General features: G+C 43.8%; 3 protein-coding genes across 3 annotated transcripts; 2 read left to right on the top strand and 1 right to left on the bottom strand.

The window, feature by feature from the left end:
* Positions 1-631: 631 nt before the first annotated feature.
* On the top strand, positions 632-9472 carry LOC119196321 (fibroblast growth factor 6-like). The gene is made up of 3 exons (XM_037451893.2): positions 632-1255; positions 1837-1940; positions 4513-9472. Exons 1-3 carry the CDS (start codon positions 910-912, stop codon positions 4687-4689), a joined length of 627 nt encoding a protein of 208 aa, XP_037307790.1. The 5' UTR covers positions 632-909; the 3' UTR covers positions 4690-9472.
* A 135-nt stretch (positions 9473-9607) lies between these two features.
* On the top strand, positions 9608-13908 carry LOC119196319 (fibroblast growth factor 23). The gene is made up of 3 exons (XM_037451891.2): positions 9608-9993; positions 10315-10418; positions 10516-13908. The coding sequence occupies exons 1-3, from the start codon at positions 9780-9782 to the stop codon at positions 10906-10908; spliced, it is 711 nt and encodes a 236-aa protein (XP_037307788.2). The 5' UTR covers positions 9608-9779; the 3' UTR covers positions 10909-13908.
* An 832-nt stretch (positions 13909-14740) lies between these two features.
* Positions 14741-18923, bottom strand: tigara (TP53 induced glycolysis regulatory phosphatase a). The gene is made up of 6 exons (XM_037451657.2): positions 18706-18923; positions 17849-17886; positions 17654-17775; positions 16979-17056; positions 16734-16844; positions 14741-15804 (listed from the first exon to the last, which is right to left on the bottom strand). Exons 1-6 carry the CDS (start codon positions 18741-18743, stop codon positions 15385-15387), a joined length of 807 nt encoding a protein of 268 aa, XP_037307554.2. The 5' UTR covers positions 18744-18923; the 3' UTR covers positions 14741-15384.
* Positions 18924-19911: the final 988 nt, after the last annotated feature.

The following is a 19911-nucleotide window of genomic DNA, read 5'->3' as shown; positions in this document are numbered from 1 at the left end:
CATCGTGTTCCCAGAAAAACACAGATTTACAGAGTGTGTGTGTGTGTGTGTGTGTGTGAGTGAGTGAGTGAGAGAGAGAGAGAGAGAGAGAGAGATTTGTTGAACGGCACAGCAGAAGAAGTGGGATCACAAGAGCCCTGTCATTGCTCTCCGATGACAAGCGGGCCTGTTTTTACACCTTCCTTCTAAATAAGGAAGCGGCCTGACAGACATATGACCATCGACCCAATTTGGGAGCAGCCCGCGTGCCCCATCGCGTCCCACGGCCTATACTGAACGCCACCAATGAGCTCTCTGCGCCTCAAGTCCCAACAGTGACAGTGGGATGTTTCTCCCTCCCCAACGCTCCACAGGCTTTGGTATGCCCCCCCCCCCCCCCCCCCCCCCCCCTTGATGTCAGCACCCTCTCTACCCTTGTATTGTCCACACCGGCGAAGTCAGCATGATTTCATTTAGGGATGCAGGGATAGCCCTGACAAGGTTGAACCTGGGGTTTTCGGTGAGTGGTACAGAAGATTTATTCTGAACTATTACCGGGAGGAATAAAGGCGGGGGAGGGGGGTAGAAAGAGAGAGAGAGGTGTGTGTGTGTGTGTGTGTGTGTGTGTGTGTGTGTGTGTGTGTGAGGGTGGGAGAAAGAGAGAGAGAGAGAGAGAGGGAGAGAGAGATGCGCTGCAAAACATGGTAATCACCACCACCAACCTCATCATCACCATCACCATCACCTCCAGCTCTGCCGCGCACCCTCCCGACTCCTCTCCTCCTCTGCACCGGGGCTTGCGTTTCATGCCCAAAGCCCTGATCTGCGCTCCAAAAATAACCCCCAGCCAGCATGCCGAAGGAAGCAAAACAAGAAGAGCGGTATTTTTAGGGTCATTAATATCGACCACGTGGCTCGAAGGTAAACCGGATGGCCGTTGCGCAAAGGCTCCTCGTCAGTATGTCCTGCGAGGCCGGCACGCCGCACTGGACGCTGACCGCGGTGGTTCTCCTGGGCTTCCTGCTGGGGATCGTGTCAGCGTACCCTCTACCGAGCAGCAGGACGAATGCAACTTTACTGGAGAGACGATGGGAGACGCTTTTCTCCCGCTCTGTACTGGGGATCTCCGGGGAGAAACCGGAGCTGAACTGGGAGAGTGACTATCTGCTGGGCATCAAGAGAGTGCGGAGGCTCTACTGCAACGTGGGCATCGGGTTTCACCTTCAGATCCTCCCCGACGGCAGGATAAACGGTGTACATAATGAGAACCAGTACAGTGAGTTATACCCCCACCAATGTAATGCAATAGACATAAACGAGGGGACGAGTCAATACGCATGGATCTGTGACAGCAGGATAGTCTGTCCCCTCTTTCAATGTGCATGATCATATGTCATCCGACTCTTGTGGGGGGGGGTACAATTTCTTCAACGGCAAATAGAAATCTGTTAAAAAGAATTAAGTATCTATTAGGGCTGAGCCACCTTCATTTCCTCCCCCTCCTCCCGGAGCTCAACCATGACATGAATGTATCGACGCTTTTAGACACAACTTATTTTTACGCAGCCGTGTGAGGGCGGCCCGGAGACTAATAGCAGTGCACGTCAATTGCAACGACTGCAATAATAGCACGAATGCGCTTAATTGGCACGCGCCTGGGATGCAAATGTAAGATTGGGGTGAAGGATGCAGAACAAAGGCTCCGTATGCTGCGCAGCAATCTGCAAGGTTACACCCATAGACGCAGAGAGGGAGAGAGGGGGCACGACGTCCCGGTTACGCTGGGTCCGTCGGGGTGATCGGCTGCTGTTCCATTTGATTCCCACTCTAATGCTGCAATGCTTTGTCTCGCATCAGGTCTATTAGAGATTTCCACGGTGGACAGAGGAGTGGTGAGCCTATGTGGGGTGAGCAGCGAGATGTTTGTCGCAATGAACAGCCGTGGGAGGTTATACGGAACGGTAGGTACGCACACTATCTCATATATTGTCCACCAATGTTAGTTTATGGGATCGGCCCCTGGAATTTAGCTCGATCCAGCTTCTTTTTGCTTGCCAGTCATATTTTGGGATGCTGCCCCATATCTCCCAGCAGGACGGCTGCTCATTATGTGTTGCGAAATCCCCATGTTTTAATTTCATTAGGAGTGTATTAAGCTCTATTTAAAGCAAGTGTGCTAGGCCTGGTTCCCTACGGGTAAATAATGATGAGGTTAACAGATGCAAGGTTCAGTCCACGTGCCTCTAATGTGGTCGTGTGTGAGGAGGAAGAGGAGGAGGAGGAGGAGGAGGAGGGAAAACCCCCCTGGCCCAATGAAACTTGTCAGCAGAGCTTGAAATCGATTTAAATGGCAAAGCGTTTATTCTGCAGGGCAAGTGCACATCACACCATCCTGGGAGGACGAGGCCTAACTCACGCAGCTCCTCCCACCTCCAACAGGGGGAAAAAAAAAGAAAAAAAGATTTCTACTTCATTTTAGCAGTGGTGATTTGGGTATAAAATTGTTGGTTGTATTCACCGTAGAAAATGGAAATGATGCCATGCAAACATCCCGTTGATAACAAGCAATAGATTGTACACGCGTGACAGGGGCGTGGAAGTGGGGGGAAAAGTGGACCTGACTACCCAGGGCCCCGTCTAGGGAGAGGGCCCTTGGCTAACCCGCATCGCACAATGGCATGTGTAGGGGGCCCACTGACACTGAGAGTATACAGGGCCCAGAATTTGGTGCTACGCCGCTGGACAGGGGAGACACTATGACTGCTGTGAGCAATGTGTCCCCATCCGCAGAAATGAAAGCATCAGACGAATAACGCTGAATCAAACAATGAAGACCTGAGGACATGTATTTTACCATAATGACACAGGGGACCGTCAGAAGACAAAGTTTGAGTTTCTCAACATCAAATGGCAGCACTGAGAGGTGCATTTGCCATCTGTCGGGCAACCTCATCCATGTGAACGTTGGAACTTTCCTGCTTTAAATATGAATAAGTTGTTGGGTCCGTGTGTCCCAAACATCTTATTTCCAATTTTGAGTCTGTGCTGCCGTTGTAACGTTAACTAAAGTTCAATATGAGTCCCTTTTTAGGCTAGAAAGACATGGACCATTAAAGTCACCCACAGGATGCTGATAGCCCATCAGGCCCCACTCGCAGTCTAAAAGGTCACATTAAACACGAAACAATGATGTGGCTTTGACATATTTTATGGGAGCAGTGAGGATTTAACATATTACTCTGGCTATTTGGCTGACATGGTAACATCTCTCAGAGGACTAAAACAAAAAGAAAAAAAAGTGTGCATTATACTATGAATGAACGAAACATTCCAAAAACCCTAATCTGTTCTTCTGACGATTGCGGTGAGTGTTTAGAAATATGAAATGCTGCCGGCAGTTTACTCTGTGTAATCGCACATGCACTTTATAGAAATATATATATTTATTTATTTTATTGCCAACAAAGAAACTGTGCTTTATTCATTGAAATGCAATTGTAAACGTTTGAAACCTCACAACAAGTGAAATGTACCAGCATGAATGTAGTTTGTCCCGGGCATGCTATTAATATATGGATGTTGCTGGTGCTGGGGGAGGAAACATTGTGTTTAGTAGAGCCCTGCTGACACATGGCCACTGCCTCACACTCTGTGGTCAACATGTCTGACGGAGCCAATGTGAGTCGGTTATCTGGTCTTGAGTGATGAAGCGTCAGCTTGTGAGTTGGCTGATGATCTGATAAGAGATTGAATTGGGCCCCGTGACTTGTGAGGGCGAGCATTCGCTGCTGCACACTGTGCACGTCATACGCGGTATTGTTCAGTGACAGATGTGTATTTAGAGAAGTGATATATAGTGATTATGAATCTTGTACCTTAAATCTCCCTGATATTGTCCATTTTATAATAATATCAAAGCTTACTGTTGCTTGTTTGTATTGTTTGAATATTCCCTAAATATTTTTTGGTGTTCTTTTTAAAGGAATCGTTTGTAAAATAGGCTGATGGGCTTTCCTGTGAATTGCTCTTGCTTAAGTGCAGCCAGGAGACAATTATTTTAGCTTTGCAAGTTTCACTTTTCTTGGCTCTGCGAAGTTTAAAAAAAAATCTGGATCTGTTTAATCAATTGAAAACCCCTTTTTGGATTTATTTATTTAGGATTTTTTTGGCAGGATGACACGGATATAATGTGTTATATTGTGGTATAGGGAGCATTAGAGGTGGCGGTAGGCCCATTCTGTTACCTTTGGACTCAGCAGGGCTACCTGCTTCAAGCTGAACTGGACTGGTGAAGGTCTCCTGGTGAAGGTCTTTTACCCCACAGACAGGAGAGCACGATCAATTTGATCATCTCGTTCTCTGCAGAGCTCTGAAAATGTAAATCTATATATTTAAATTCTGCAGTTCAGTCAAATGGGGAAAAGAAATCAGTTAATATACCAACCCTCCAAAGAGCTTCCTTTAATGTCCCTGCCAACCACAAAGCGCCTGTTTCATTAAAACACACTCTGTCTGTCCCTCTGCCTTCTCCAGACGGTCTTCCATGACGAGTGCAAGTTCAAGGAGAGCTTGCTCGCGAACAACTACAACGCCTACGAGTCTGTGGTCCACAGAGGCTCCTACATAGCGCTCAGCAAGCATGGCCGCGTGAAGAGAGGGAACAAGGCCACGACCGCCATGACTGTAACCCACTTCCTACCCCGGATATGATGAGCGAAAGCGGGCAATAACAAACTTATTTGCACATGTGGATTATTTCCCAGGTAACATAGGTACCGCATACGTAGGTACAACACACAGAAGACAACAAGGACTGTAAAAGAAAGAAACGCCACTATATCTGATAGTATTTATTCAAACTTTATATGTATATTTGGGTAGCTTCCTTTGTATTAGAGATGATGGAAATGCCATCCTTTGCTGCTTTTATGATTTTGATCATTTTGGGACATGACGGGGAAGGAAAGGTGTCCTTCGTCTCCTCAGTGTGCCAGAATTGGTGGACCTCTCGCCCTGTCAGTGGATGACAGTCCATCCTTTTGCAAACGAAATGGATAGTATTATCTTATTACCTCAAAGCACCGTTTCCTGAGGAGTAGAAGGGCAAGAAGAAAAAGAAAAATGTGTGCATGAAATTTCTACAGAGAAGAATGCCTGTTTACTGAAAAAATGTATTTTTTGTTTTGTCCTCCATCAAGGATTTGAGTGCTTCCCATTGTCGTGGTTCAACTGTCTCTGTCACTGTCAGGGCAACTAGGGCACTTGCAAATATGGCAGTGTGTTCTTTTGCTGCTTCGCCATGAGGTGCCGGTGCCTTGAATTTCCGACTTGCGACCCCCCCTTGCCCTTGCATGCGAGAAACGCGGCGCTCGAGTCAGAAATAGGAATGAAACGCGTGCGGTCGCCTCCTCGGACGCCACCGGGAGGCGTGAGCACCGATTCCTAGAGGGCCGGTGGTTGCTCCACTTTATTTCCTTTCCACAATTAGATCAATTAAGTAATCGAGACGAGTAATGTGCCCTTATTGATGTGGAAGGCTGCATTTAGAGTCAGCACCCCTGTCATTTCCGAGGGAGCTTTTGACAATCCCAGGTTTCGTTTTCACAAATGCTGTGACCGGATCGTCAGGCCAGATCGTGCGGCTTTTTATTCAATATGTGGGCATGCATTTCTTTCACGTTTAAATGTGGACTTTCTCAATTTAAGAGCTTCTCTTTTCGTTGTCTGAGGTCAACGGTGCTTCTGGGTTACAGAATATACTTGACCTGACACTTTGAAAACGAAGTGTCCTCCTGTATATTTCCCTCCAGCTCAAATCGAGGTCTGTTTTTCATCAGTTGCGTCTGGTCCGGAGTTTGTAGGATTTCAGTTTGGAACATTGGTTTTTGAAGATGTTGACTTCATATTCATAAGTGAAGATGGGAGCTGTGTGACTTTCACACGGGTTGGATGATGTTTGGAACTTAAAGTCTGCTGTTGGTGTCTGGAGAATTAAGTAGCATTGAGCAGTCAATGACCTGTAAGAATGATGGTTTCCTGCATTGATATGAAATAGTGTAGATTCTCTGGATTGGTTTGGAGGGAACTGGAAGTGCTTCTGAGTTCATCATTCTGGGACATGTGAACAATACTTCAGGTAACTTTTAGAAGATGTCGATCGCGCTCACGGGTCCCGGATCTTTAAGCGCATTTTTGGAGATTGGCCGCTGAGTCTTCCTGCGAACAAAGAACGACGAGCAATTTGGCCCGAAAGCGGCGAACCAAAGGGTTACAAAGGCTTTGTGTCTGCAGCACGCCATACTTGAATTCAACAACTGCTCGGGCTCCTCTTTCAGATGCCGCAGTTTTCCATTGTGGAGCCGAAGGGGGGGTGAGGAGGACAAAGAGTTGAAGACAGCAATGATGTACCGATGACTTTTAGATGGCACTCGGCATGTGGCACTGGTTGTTTGCTTAACTTGGCGAGGATGTGAATAATGTGGGGTAAAATACCTGAGCGGGCCCCTCGCCGGTGGTGGGATTCTGGGGATTCTTGTCCCACTCGTCTGAGCCATTTTTGTAACCAAGGTCAAAGATATGTGCTTCCTACCTTTTTGCGACGACCTTTCTTATTTCTTGTTCGGGACATGAACGGTTGTCTTGTACTGTGCAACATTTGAAGGTTTCTGCACTTTTCTCGTCCTCCCGAGCAGAGTCTTTTAAACGGGGAAGTGGTGGTGTGAGGGAGCGAGATGTTCTTCGTGGTGTTGAGACGCGTTTTTTCTATTTCGGCACTCGACCCGCAATATTCTGTCAGTAGCGAACCAGCACTCAGGCCAGTTTGGTGACATATGATGAAGGAAAAGTAGCATGGCTGTTCTAGTTGGATCGTTATCACATTTCACCTCATGCCCTTTCGAACATTACTGCAACGCGTTGACAAAATGTCTGTGAGCAATGGTTTACGTGCCCCTTTAAGCTCCAGTAGCAGAGACGATTGAGCGGTATCTGGAGTCTTTGTAAGCATGTGTGTGTGTGTGTGTGTGTGTGTGTGTCTGTCTACATGCATGTGTCCTACTGAGTGCGGTCCTGTAATGTTCTGTTTCTGCCAAAGCGACAGTAGAGATGGTATCCGATAGATTTACCTGGAGTCAGGAACAACGGGGCATGGATGTGCTGTACTCTCCTCACAGGAGAAGATGGGACGTGTGCCAAAGGAAAGCACTGCCTGTGGTTTGAGCGAGTCGTTGTGTAGCAAACGTCTTCCAGGAAAGGGACACTTGGGATGAACAAGTCGTGGGGTAAATACTGTGATCTAGGAGGAAACCCGTTGGGTTCTGGGATGTAACTTTGATAACGGTGTGTTTTTGTTCCCCTTGAGCATCACATTACTCATTGTGATTTTATTTATTGCTTCACTATGATCAAATATTTCTTCTGAACCGATTTTGTGGCGGTGAGGATTTGGCTGGAGAAGTATTTTTGCTAATTTGTCAAAATATGAAATATTATAATATTTATTTTTTATTGAGTAATACTTACTGAGCAGGGGTACATGCTGTTTTCAGTTGCTCAGCTTCCATCAAAACAAGCTCTCAGAAACACTTTGTGTTTAGATGATTGAACATTATTACATTATTACGTGATGTCATTTCTGATTTATTATGGTATGTTTCAGAGGACACTATCGGCGCAACAAGCGATGAATGGAATGGGAATTGTAAAGTTGCAATACGATACGTTCTGTACGTCAAACGCACGATGCTGCTCGGAGAGGCAGAAAAAGGTTGTACGATAGAGTAGAAACTGAGAGAGTGTCTGTCACTGGTAAACCACCCGTTAACACGGACACTTTCTTAATTCTGCATTTTGCACACGGAGAACGGACTACGTGTGTGTTCCACCCTTTGATTAAGGATCCAGTGTCTGGATTTTGCCATTGTGCTTCTCATACCTTCAGCTGGTTTTAAAATGTGTTGGTTCACAGGGAACCGGAGGTCTGTGGGAGGATCTGGGTTCAAACATGTGTGTGTCTATATGTGTGCGTGAGAGTGTGTGTGTGTGTGTGTGTGTGTCCCTGTGTGCCAGCAGCCTTTGTGTTTCTCTCTTAGTTTTCTATTCCTGCACTGAGGGTAGAGTGCTTCCTCTGAGTCCCCCACCCCCCACCCCCCTCTTTTTTAACATATACCTCACCTTCTGCCTTAGTTCCGATTATTGAAATGATTGTAAATTAGTGTGAGACAACAGACTTCTCCAATCATTTGTTTCTGAAAAATATGATGAGTAAGTAAAATACTATATAACAAATGGTTTTCCTCTTATTTTTTTACGTATGTGCTGTGCACAGCAGTCCACTGTATTCCTGAGATGATAATAAAAGACCTTTTGTAAAAGTTGTTGTGATTCAGTGCTTAAAGTTAAAGTTGTGTGTTTGCTTGAGGCTTGAACACGGACGACAGGAGTGAGTGAGTGGGCATGTGGCGCCCTCTACTGGTGAAGGGACACGCTTGCAGGGATGTTTAAGCAAATGTATGAAAATGAAATGACTGCACTTTCATTTATTCCCTGGAGTTTCAAAGTACGTTTTGAGGACAGTGTAATGTATTAAATTGCTACACTTACAATAGATTTGAATTAAACGCTATACGCACATAATGTTAAATATTTAAGGCAGTGCTCAGCCGATCAGTTGAATGTACACAAATGGCCAAATTGTTTAAGGAAACATACATGTCAACAACTACATGAATAAAGTTTCATATAATGAAGCAATGTTCTTTTATATATATTTACTTGGGTTAAACGGAGCAGTTCGTTCAAGGTAGTTTCAACAACTGCCTTTTGCCACTCGACACCTAAAAATAACTCAGACCTTCGTCTCTGTTTCACCTATTATTAGTACTCAGTGATGTGGTTCCTTCCAGGAAACTTCAAGACATAATTTATGAACAACTAACCTGAATAAAGTAAAGTAATGCTCGATGTAACAGTTCCTGTTTATCCCCCCCATCAATAAGCAAAAGATTTTTTTTTTTTTAATGCAACCTTCTACTACTCAAGACTATCAGTCAATCCAAACTTACCGAAGGAACCAATTGTGAGGTCAAGAGTGAAAAATCTTCTAATTTATTTCCATGGAGGAAATGAATAGTTAAAAAAAATCTATAAATGGAGCAACAAAGCATTTGGAAATGGTGAAAGAAAAGGGAGGCAGCATTTAATTATTAAGGAAGGTAGTCATTAGGAGGTGCATCACTCATTTACACTTTCGTTGTTATAAGCTATAATGTGCTCATCTTGGCCTGTGGTCATTAGCAGGGTTGTACTTTATACTAATAGCAATGTTCCTCTGACCAAGATTTTGAAAATTCTCAACCACACAAACGTCAAGTCAAACAACAAGAAGTAGGCGATTAGTTTCTTACCTTCTTTCTCTTGCTCAGACACACGGGTTGAGCTGATTTCTTCGTCCTCTCTCCCCTGCCTCTGGAGTTTCAAGCTTAATCTTTATTTTGGAGTTTTTAAAAGTTTGCATGCCGAATAAACGCACAGTACATTATTCCCACAGAGATGTTGACATTTCCCAGTCCTCTCACACAGTTAAATAGTGTTCTACCAGTGAAGCCTGCAGAAATTCCACACAACTCTTATCCAAGGAAAAGGAAGGCTTTGGGTCACTTTGGTAAATGAGTCCACCAGTTCATTGACCCTCTGTTTAAACAGACCTGTTGGACTTTCTCCTCCTTCAGTAGCTGCTCACACGCCAACCTGAACATTCGTGCCGTCGAGAGCAAAGAGAGAGCGCGGCCTCGCCATCGACCATGCAGCCGGCTCTCCTCTCTCTGCTCCTGATTGCCGTACACGCGTCCGTATCCGTGGACTCTACACCGAGGCTCCGGGGGCCAAAGCGCCTGGGGCAGCACCAGCGGAGGAGCTTCCAGACGGGCGCGCGCGCGGATGCATCAGCTGGTGCCAGTCGTTTCTACTGGGAGCCCAGTGGGGGGACGAGAAAAGGCCTTTACAGAAACTCTTTTGGTGAGTCTGTCCACACCGCAAAGACACAACTCCTTTGTACAAAGTAAATTCCTTAGGCTCACTCCATTTGATTTTACTAGCAGGGTAATTGCATGCCTTGTAAATATTATGTGTAAATGTGAAGCAAAATGCACAAGAAATGTATGCATACCTGATCAACGTTTGAAAGTACATGGATAGTGTATAAAAGCAGAAATATATGTTGTGATGTTGATAAACAACACATATTTAGCATGTTTGTGCAAGCCAGAAATGTCCAAACACTCTTAACATTGCGGTATGTACATCTAATTTTTGCATGTTTAAACCTTCTTCTTACAGTTATTATGCCAGTAAGAACAGCTACGAGCAACTATGTGTCAATATTTGATATGCGCAGAAAAAGGTTCCTCTGTATGGACTCAGCGGGAGATTTGTACAGCTCTGTGAGTATTGCATTTCATCTGGCTCAAATCAAGAAATGACTGCAGGGGGAAAAAGGTCACATTAAGTATTTTCTTGCTTTTTTTCTATACCCAACAGAGGCAAAAGGACCCAGGAGATTGTCTCTTCCAGCCCGTTGGGTTGGACGTGGCGGACCCCCATGACTCCATAAGCCCGGGCCGGCTGTTTCAAGCGGCCGGGCCCGAGCTCTCCTCTTCCTCCCCGGCGGAGCGCTTCTCCGGCCCCTCGGTGGAGCGACGGAGGAGGAGTGAGGCGGTGAACCCCTCCGATCCGTTAAGATCACATTCACACCCCTCCCATTCTGCCAGGGATCACAAGGACGTAGAGCACCGGCAGCCCGACCAGGACCAGGCCGGCGCCGTGTCCAAAGAGACCATCACCTCTTGCGATGACCCCCTGCGGGTCCTGCAGCCCAACGGGCCGGTCAGCCCCGTCAAGACTAATATCGCAGACCGAGCAGAGCAGGACTAAGAGACTGAGCTTGGGTTCATAAGTAGATGCTCTGCTGGACTCGGTGGAGGCCGTCATTTCACAAACGATCAAGTCATCGTTAAGTGTTGAGATTGTTGGAATGGTGGTATCTCGCTCGATGATGTAACACGTTACGTCACAGCAGCTTGTACACATGTAGTCTTTGAATAGCAGACGTAAGCAGGGTAAGTATGGTCCGGCGTCCTGCTGACCTCTTCCGCCAAGTTAAATTTTAAACCTCGGGTCGAATGTGGCAATGTTTGTTTTTGCAAATGTGAAAATGTGTAATCTGTAAGTAATTGTGAATATTTATGCGCACATTTGTTGGAGCAGTGAAGCTTCATTCGTGGAGTTTACTAACTGAACCAAAAAAGACAAAGCACACGCTGAAAAAAAAGAACCTGCCATTTCCTTAGATTACACAGTCATGAAGAGAATCAAATTATGTCAGGTGCCGGACACCAATAATCACAGAGATGAAAAGGTATTTATTTATTGAAATGTGTAAAAAGACTTCCTTCGTAGCCTCTATTATTATTTATACAGTTCATGTTGTTTTATTTCTCATGTGAAAAAATTAGGGCCGGGACTTTAGAGCGTTAATTACGATTAATTAATTACAATGTGAATTAAGATTAATTAATTACACAAAAAAAACATTAAACATTTTTTACGCATTTTTACACTTATTTTTTGCACCGCGGAACGTTTCTCACTGGATGAGTTTCGGAGGACCGATTATACTGGAGCACCAACTAGCGTTCATGACTTCAGACAACAACAAACCACAGTGAACATGAACGAAGAAGCTGACGAGACCGTGTCGGGTGGCCCCGTGAATGGGAAATCTTATTATAATAAACACACGGATGGAAGCATCAATAAGAGCGTAGTTGTGTGCAAGCTGTGCAACAAGGAATTCACATCGAGTCTCAAGTATCACCTCAACGCAAAACAATTAGCAGCTAGCGTGGACGTACAAGGACCCACACCCAACCCACACTGCACCAGATGACTGGTTTAAGGACCAGGGTAACTAAGTCCACGTCTGAAAAAATAACCAATGTTCTGAATGTACTTGAAAGTACTACTTAAAAAAACATAGTTTACAGAAGGTCTACTTACTTATAGGCTACCGGAATTTCTGAAAGTACTATATTTCTAAATATGCTATTTCTACACTTGTCTGCTGGAATTGGTTGAACAAAAATAAAAATCCATGTGAAAAAAATTACTTCTCACTGTTCTCAGGTCAAATATTTATGCAATGAAAATGCAATTAATTAGATTAATATTTTTAATCGAGTCCCGGACCTAATAATATATATATTATATTATATATATTGACCTTACATATATTTTTTATAATATTTTTTCACCTATTTAAAAAAAAATCTTTTCTTTTTTGACCCTACATATTTTGACTTTTTCACAATATTTTTTTCTCATGACATGACTGGAATGATCTTAGATGGAGCAACCTACACGTCCCTGTGACTAATGCCAAATGCCCCAAATTTCTGTACTTTAAACCTTATCTGAGTTCAACCCTCAAGGGACATGGTGGCTCTTCCTAAATCCTTTTTTAGTTTTGGGTAACTGACATTTATAAAAAATCATAATGGGATATTGCCCCAGAGACGGATTGGTGCATCTTGGAGGATCAACCGTGCTATTCATCCTTCCTGCATTGGTAAAGGCACAAGTGAGTTGAATTTGAATGTAACAGAGAATTGGAGGGTGGATATACTAAATAGGTAAAACAAATCTACACCCTGTGCCAGACTGTCCAGACTGTACCAGTTTAAGGTTGTCCACAGGATGCCCTGAAGTAGACAAACATGTGATTGTCTTGAAAAATGCCCTCAGAGGCTGTAATGAGTTTCATGTCAGTGTGACCACTGAATGAGACACATCTGCTCATCTTTACTGACTCATCCGGCCTTCTCTCCCGTCAAAAAGGTGGAACCCTATAGGCTACATAGCATGGCTAATAAGTGCTAAAAGCAAAGCAATTAACATCAAATTTAGTTAATTCATCATCCAAAAGATTCTTCATCATTCTTGACAATGCCATCATAACTCAAGTGAACGCGCCTTGTGTTTCTGCATAACACCCAGGGTTCACTTCTCTGAAACAACCAGTGGGGACAATGCCCCCACAACTACCTCCGCAGTAGTGCGCTCAAGACTTGGCAGGAGCAGGATTTGAACCCACTGGCGGCACTTACAGAGGCTTTCGGCTCCTTCTTGCACCCCTACACTACCAGTCCTGGTCACATTTTGCCAACTTTGATTCTCCTATTTAACCTTGAGCATGTGAGTTAAACTTTAACACTCTTCTAAATGCTATTTACACATCTGGGCTTGAACCCACAACCTTCAAATGCAGTGCAGGCTTGTGGCAGCTGCTCTTCCACTGTGCTACTTAACCACACACTAACCAACTCTTTGTTTGTTGTATTTAACCTTGAGACTGCTACTCAAACCTGAAGTAAAGCCAAAGGCTCAAACCCAAGACTGGGCTTGAACCCACAACCTACAGTGTAAGGACAGTAGCTCCTCAGCTCTTGTGCTGCACTACCTCACCATGCACAAATTACATTTTTGTTTCTCGTATTTAACCTTGAGACTGCTACTCAAACCTCAAAACTCTTTCAAAGCAGAAGTGATGTCTGAAGGGGCGTGAACCCACAACCTCAGACAGCAGGTTGGAGCCTGCAGCCCTTCAGTTGTTCCCTTGTGCTATTCAAGCACATGCCTCATTGTGTCCGTTTCTCATATTAGACCTTGGGATTGTTTACTGAACCTCAAAACTGTTTCAAAGTTTACAGTTTAAAGCCCTGACTGCAACCAAACCCTCCTTCTGAGACAGCAGGTTTGAACTGAGGATCCTCCACACTTCAGCCTTCCTGCTATCTCCCTGCACTGTTCCACCACACACCTGTTGATGCTTTTGAATCCAACCTCAATTCTCATAGATTCTCAGGCTGGAATCCACAACCGTAGAATCCACAACCGTAGAATTGCAGGTCAAGTAAAGTCATATAATGGCATTTCTAATAAAGCCCTAGTTGATTTCACTACTTTTATGCTGTGATCCTTATTTCCCTTTTTTTGACATGTGTGCTGATGCCCGCGTGTGAATTGAGAGGATCCATACCGACTCCCCTATGGAGCTAATCCCAAATGTGGATCAGGAAAGTACTATATTTCTAAATATGCTATTTCTTAACTTGTCTGCTGGAATTGGTTGAACAAAAATAAAAATCCATGTGAAAAAAATTACTTCTCACTGTTCTCAGGTCAAATATTTATGCAATAAAAATGCGATTAATTTCGATTAATTAATTACAAAGCCTCTAATTAATTAGATTAATATTTTTAATCGAGTCCCGGCCCTAGAAAAATTAAATGGTAATAACTACTGGGTGCGTGATGTCTGATTTGTCTGCCCATGGCTGTTGTCCCATGAGCAACGGATCACTGATACGAGTAACTTACTTTCTAGCCAATCTGTGCATATCGAAGGAAAAAGAAGAACTGGGAATGAAACGGGACTCGTGTTGTCTAATTGTCGTCTTTATGGGGGTCAATTCTAATGAAATACACTTTGGGTTTAGTTGAACACTTCAACCAACCAATCGCCTCCTACGGAAAGGCACACAAGTCATGTGGTTATTATGCACACAGCCAATTGGTTGTGTAACTGGCAAATAATCTCCAAAAGACATAATAATATTAAATGAATGTAGACGATGGTGGAGTGGAACCAGTATAGGGGAGGATGTGTTTCTGAATCAGAATGTAAAATCAATCATACAAATGAGAACCAGAGCAGACAAAATGTTTTATTTAAACATATATTTAAATTTAAACTTTTTTCCCCATTGGCAAGTTTCCACAGATATTCAACTATAATACAGAATCATATAGAGGCTACATTTTCTTATTTTGGAAAATGGGAGCGCTCAGGTGTTACAGCGTCCCTTTTTTTTTCAATTTCAGGGTCACAGAGAACAACAGAGTGGAATAAAATACAGAAACCACCTGCATGCACTTTTCCTCAGTGACTTAAGGGTTAATTCCCAACAATGACAAAGTCACTGATTCCCCAAAAGTTAACACTGTTGCAGTTCAGCTCTTTCTTCCTACGTATGAACATCCGGAGAATATATATAGAAACATGGACTCATTAGAACACTAAGCTGCCCACACTTAGAGTAATGAACAGCCAGAGACGTGATGACGTTGCCCTGCAACACAAACCCTCTATGAGTGGAAATAAAAGCTGCCCAGCGCACAAACAGCATTATATGCCCTGGAAATGAGATAAATCATTCTATTTTTTAGGCCACATTATGAAATATTGGTGAATTTAAACTAGATGTCTGTATTCAATTACTAGAGATAGAAAACTGTTCCACATGTGGATACTTTTCACTTTTCACTCAGCTTAAAAAAGCAGACTGCTGTTCATTTAGCTCCGACTTTTGAATGCCCCCCTCGTCCCAACCTGTGGACAAAGACACAGCGCATGGCTGACAATCTGAACCGGCCCTCCTCTCTCCTCACGGTGAGCACAAACCGACTCAGACCCGCGTTGGGGCTCAGAGCGAACATGTGCTCTCTGTCGGAGCCCGGAGGCGAGGAGCATCCTAGCTCCTCCACGAAGAAACGCACCGCCGCGCACATGTAGGCCCCGTGGGTGACCACCAGCGCGTGGACGGGGACACCTCGGACCCCCTCGTCTGCGCGTCCCTCCGCGGGAGATGCTGCCGATGGAGCGGAGGAGGAGGAGGAGGAGGAGGTCTCACCCTCCCCTCCGTCACGCCAGTGTTGGGCCCCAATCTGCTGGAGGGTTTTCTCCAAGAACCCTTTGACGCGCTCTTTCACCTGAATGGAGCAAACGTTTATGAACTGTGTCAGGCTTCTCTTGCATTCTCTGAGGGGTACAAGGTGAAGGTTGATGCATTGGACAAACTTTTTCATTATAAAAGCTTTTCAGTTTCAACCTGATTCAACCACCAGTAACTGGTCAAGGCAAAGGAGGGAGGGAGGGAGGGAGGGAGGCATGGAGCCGGCACTGATTGGGGCGCCCGTTGCTTACGTCAAATCCACCTTTGAGTTTCAGCATCATCATCGCGGTGATGTGCCGGTCACGTACTGGGACGGACCAGAGTTAACGTCTAATGGATGAAGCACGCAGGAAGGTGACTTTTGGAATAGAACATCCCTCCTTCCGACGCCCCCTCACACACGCAGCCTCTTACACAAATGAACACAAAGCTAAGCGGGGTTTGACAGTGGAAGGGCATGTACTTCAGTCCTCCTGCCTCACAGGTGCTCTGGCGCATACAACAACATATACAGATCATGTGGGTGCAAAGAGGCCCTGAGACCTCTGTTACACCAAGGCAGAGGAAGGGATTGGACTGAGAAAGTGAGTGCTTTCCTGCCACTTAGTGGGTATTCAGGTTGGATCCATAGCCGCCGTTAAATAAGGAAGGCCATTTCCTTTTATTATCTGCTACTACACAAGGGATGAAGACATTGGACAAAAGAACCCAGACCAATCGTGTTCCAAACCAGAGGATCGTGTGTGTGCAAGAAACAACACATCTGTTTTTAAGTTGTATATGTTGGAAGGAGATACGGTATGAATATTTACGTCACTCTGTATCAGGACACACATGTTATCTGACGTGTGAGGAGTAACGACATGCTGAATGAGAGAGAGATAAATAACGCCTGCAGGATGGATGAAATGACAGAGAAACAGCTACTCAAACCTTCTTCCACAGCCACAGCCCCCCCCGCCTCACCTGCTCCTGGGTCTCCCCCTTTGGAGGGGTGAAGCCTGGAAAGGACTGGCCCGCTGCCTCGGCCATCTCCCTCACGTCCTGCACCGGCCGCCCCTCCGCTATCCCAAAGCTCTGGAAGAGAACCAGACTGTGACTGGATCACTCATGCGTCTCTATTAATGAGTAAATGTATCTTGAGAAAATGTTTTTCATTTTAAAAAAAGCACTTTTCGTTGTAAAAATCACACAAAGGAAATGCCACTCACTTTCTCTTTAAGCAAAGGGTCACACACCAACTGTAAGGCAGAACAACTGTGGTTGTGTTTCATTATTGTTTCAGCCGTCTGGAATAGATAATACACATTGAGCTCATTTAGTCAGCGCATACTAACGTGCGTCACTTGGGAGTTTTTTTTATTGTTCTTGCCACAATAAATATTGCTCACAGGAACAAATGTCAAGAGCGGACATGACATGACTGGAAAAGCTCAGTCCAATGAGGTGTGATAGTGTAAAGTATTTCTATTAAATCTAATCAGCCAAGAACTGAGTGTGGTACATCAAATGAGATGTTTGGGTCACATCATCAGGTTTGATTAAAGTGATGGTGACGATGTGCAGCTGTATGCACAAGCCAATATGCCGGCACATCAATTTCACGTGTGTACAGACGATGTGAAGACAGCTCTCTTGAGAGAATATCAAATTTGATTAAATGATTCATAGAGAGGAATCGCAAAGGCCTAGACTGATCCAAACATTGAGTAATACTCACATTTGAACAACTGTCAGTATGTCTTTTCTTATATTTAGTTTGGTTGTATTTGTCTTTGATGCTTTCTTATGGACTCATATGTGACTCAATAAAGTTGAATAATAAAATGACTTTTCCCTGCAGCGTCTTGATTCATTTTTAAAACGAAGGTTTCACAGCATTGCACCTGCTGAGCCCGCAGCATGTCACTGGAAAACACGTTGCTGAACTCAACATCTTTAAGGTAACAGCCTGCTGCCTCCGCCTGCTGCAGCCCGGTCTCAGACAAGGGTGAATCGATGGCCTGGCCTGTGTGGAGGAAGACGAAGGGATGAGAGTAAGACTGTAAACATGTGACTTTTGATCTTCAGTCGTACTATACCTTGAAGCAGGCCGTCTTTGTTGTGCTGCGTTTCCCCACTGCAGAAAAGAAACCACTACTCAACATCAAAGCAAAGGAGCAATTATCAATTAACAGATTATTTCAAATGATCAGGCTTTTGTAAAACATACATACACATGAACATGTTTACTCTGCATAATGTTTTGCTGAAGGACCTTTGAGAAGGGCAGATGACCAAACATGGCTCCTTAATTCGGTCTTAATTCGGACAGTTGCCTTGGCAGTGCCCCACATCCATTAATCTATCAATAATCTTTAGTACTAGTTATTAAATCTTCAAACATCAGAAAATAGTGAAATGCCTTGCGGGAATTTCCCAGAGCCCAAGATAACACAAAGTCGGCGCATTGCTTTTTTAATCAGATGAATAGAAATGATTATTACTGTTACTATGGTTATTAGTTATAGTGTAGGGTGTCCAGCTCGGCCTGCCAGATGACTTGCTAGTTTGAGAATTACATAAAGACATAAATTGCATTTCTATAAAAGTAGCTGCTATTCCTCATCGGTCCACTGGGGGTCGCACTCTATGACAAACACTTTTCAATGACGTCACTGCAGGCAGACGAGCTCGCTTGAAACTGACGGTGAAAGTGACTAACTGACTTGTAAGGCAACATGAAGGGGCTTAACATGTTAGCTACAAATACCCCTGAGACATGTCATACATATATTCACACACAGAGGGCTGCTGTATCAAATGTAACTTGTCCGGCGTTCACAGGTCGAAGGAGAATACGCAGCCACAATGTCTATTTTTAGGAGAAACAAACACTCGGTGACAAACACGAGACATTTATCATAAATATTCGAATATGAACGTCAACCGCACTTACTGTCGAATAAGGCTCAGCCCAAATGTCAGCGTCTCCATGCTATACAATAAAAGCACTATATGTGTAAATATTGCTTTGACGTGTGGCAGCTTTAAAAAGTCCGTACCGTCGCGAACTTGTGTCGCGCGTGGAAGTCGGTTTCCTGAGAGGTCACACTAGTATACGTAAAACTACAACTGGAAACTATAAGAACAATGGCAGATGTTAGTTATACAATTATGTATCAATAAAAAACTTTTTTTTTTAAATGTATCAGTTCCAATATGTACTTTTACCGTAACACTTTAAATTGGGTTGAATGTGTGTTACATTTTTAACTTAAAAATGATACAAAATGTAGGAGAATCTTTTCCTTTTATTTTCATTTGGTTTTGCGGTAAGTCAGTCCGTGGGAACTATGAGTTTTCAAGTGAATCCAAATCCACCTATCTTTGACCATTAATTAATTAATCCATTTTTTTGGTTAGATCTGGTAAGTCTGTAACACAAACCATGCTATAAGTACAATTCTAAAAGTGTATTATTGTTTAGGATGTTCACTTTCTCTGTCAATATGTAAAGCCAGAAGAGAATATTTTCTATGGGCTCAAGTACTGGAGCTAGGATATTATTTCCTCATTACCAACCGCGTTGTGTTGATTGTTGTGGAAATTTGAAAGCAATATTCAGTAGCCTCTTTATTCTCTATAAGATATGAAATTGTATCGCAGCCATAAATTTGACAGAAAATGTCACAATAACCTTCATATTATGAGAGTCATAATAGAAGTCCAAATAATCACAAAATCCAGGGGCTGGAATCATCCCAGTGAACATCAGGCAAGTGATGGGTACATTCTTATTATTACATTACATATTATTACATCCTGGACTATTTTCACCAACAGAAACCAGACCTGATCATGCAAATTTGAACTAAACCCAAGCATTAGCACCTGTGATCAATAGAAGTAATACAGTTTACCTGTTTACAAAAGGCCAACTCAAATCTAAAAGGTATTCCAGTGTTATTTGTTTAGCTTTCATCGATTTCAGTATATTAAACTTAAACTTGTAGAAGTCTGTCGAACCAGCTACTTTAATATATGTCGCCATTAGAGAGCACAAACAACACACTTTGTGTCGGGGTCGGTTTTAAATGCAAAAATAAACCAAAAAAATGTGTTTATTGCATCAAGGCTTTTTTGACTTTGTCAGGAATCTCTA

The sequence above is a fragment of the Pungitius pungitius genome, chromosome 6, assembly GCF_949316345.1.
Source record: "Pungitius pungitius chromosome 6, fPunPun2.1, whole genome shotgun sequence".
Classification (NCBI taxonomy): Eukaryota; Metazoa; Chordata; class Actinopteri; order Perciformes; family Gasterosteidae; genus Pungitius; species Pungitius pungitius.
This window is presented reverse-complemented; position numbering and strand designations above follow the sequence as displayed.

Bases quoted from the DNA above. Each gene is read 5' to 3' on its own strand.
- LOC119196319 (XM_037451891.2), top strand. From the start codon at position 9,780: ATGCAGCCGGCTCTCCTCTCTCTGCTCCTGATTGCCGTACACGCGTCC. The intron at 9,994-10,314 runs GTGAGTCTGTCC...TTCTTCTTACAG, and splicing joins CCTTTACAGAAACTCTTTTG to TTATTATGCCAGTAAGAACA. The intron at 10,419-10,515 runs GTGAGTATTGCA...TATACCCAACAG, and splicing joins CGGGAGATTTGTACAGCTCT to AGGCAAAAGGACCCAGGAGA.
- LOC119196321 (XM_037451893.2), top strand. From the start codon at position 910: ATGGCCGTTGCGCAAAGGCTCCTCGTCAGTATGTCCTGCGAGGCCGGC. The intron at 1,256-1,836 runs GTGAGTTATACC...GTCTCGCATCAG, and splicing joins ACATAATGAGAACCAGTACA to GTCTATTAGAGATTTCCACG. The intron at 1,941-4,512 runs GTAGGTACGCAC...TGCCTTCTCCAG, and splicing joins GTGGGAGGTTATACGGAACG to ACGGTCTTCCATGACGAGTG.
- tigara (XM_037451657.2), bottom strand. From the start codon at position 18,743: ATGGAGACGCTGACATTTGGGCTGAGCCTTATTCGACA. The intron at 17,776-17,848 runs GTATAGTACGAC...TCCTCCACACAG, and splicing joins CAAAGACGGCCTGCTTCAAG to GCCAGGCCATCGATTCACCC. The intron at 17,057-17,653 runs GTGCAATGCTGT...TATCTATTCCAG, and splicing joins ACATGCTGCGGGCTCAGCAG to ACGGCTGAAACAATAATGAA.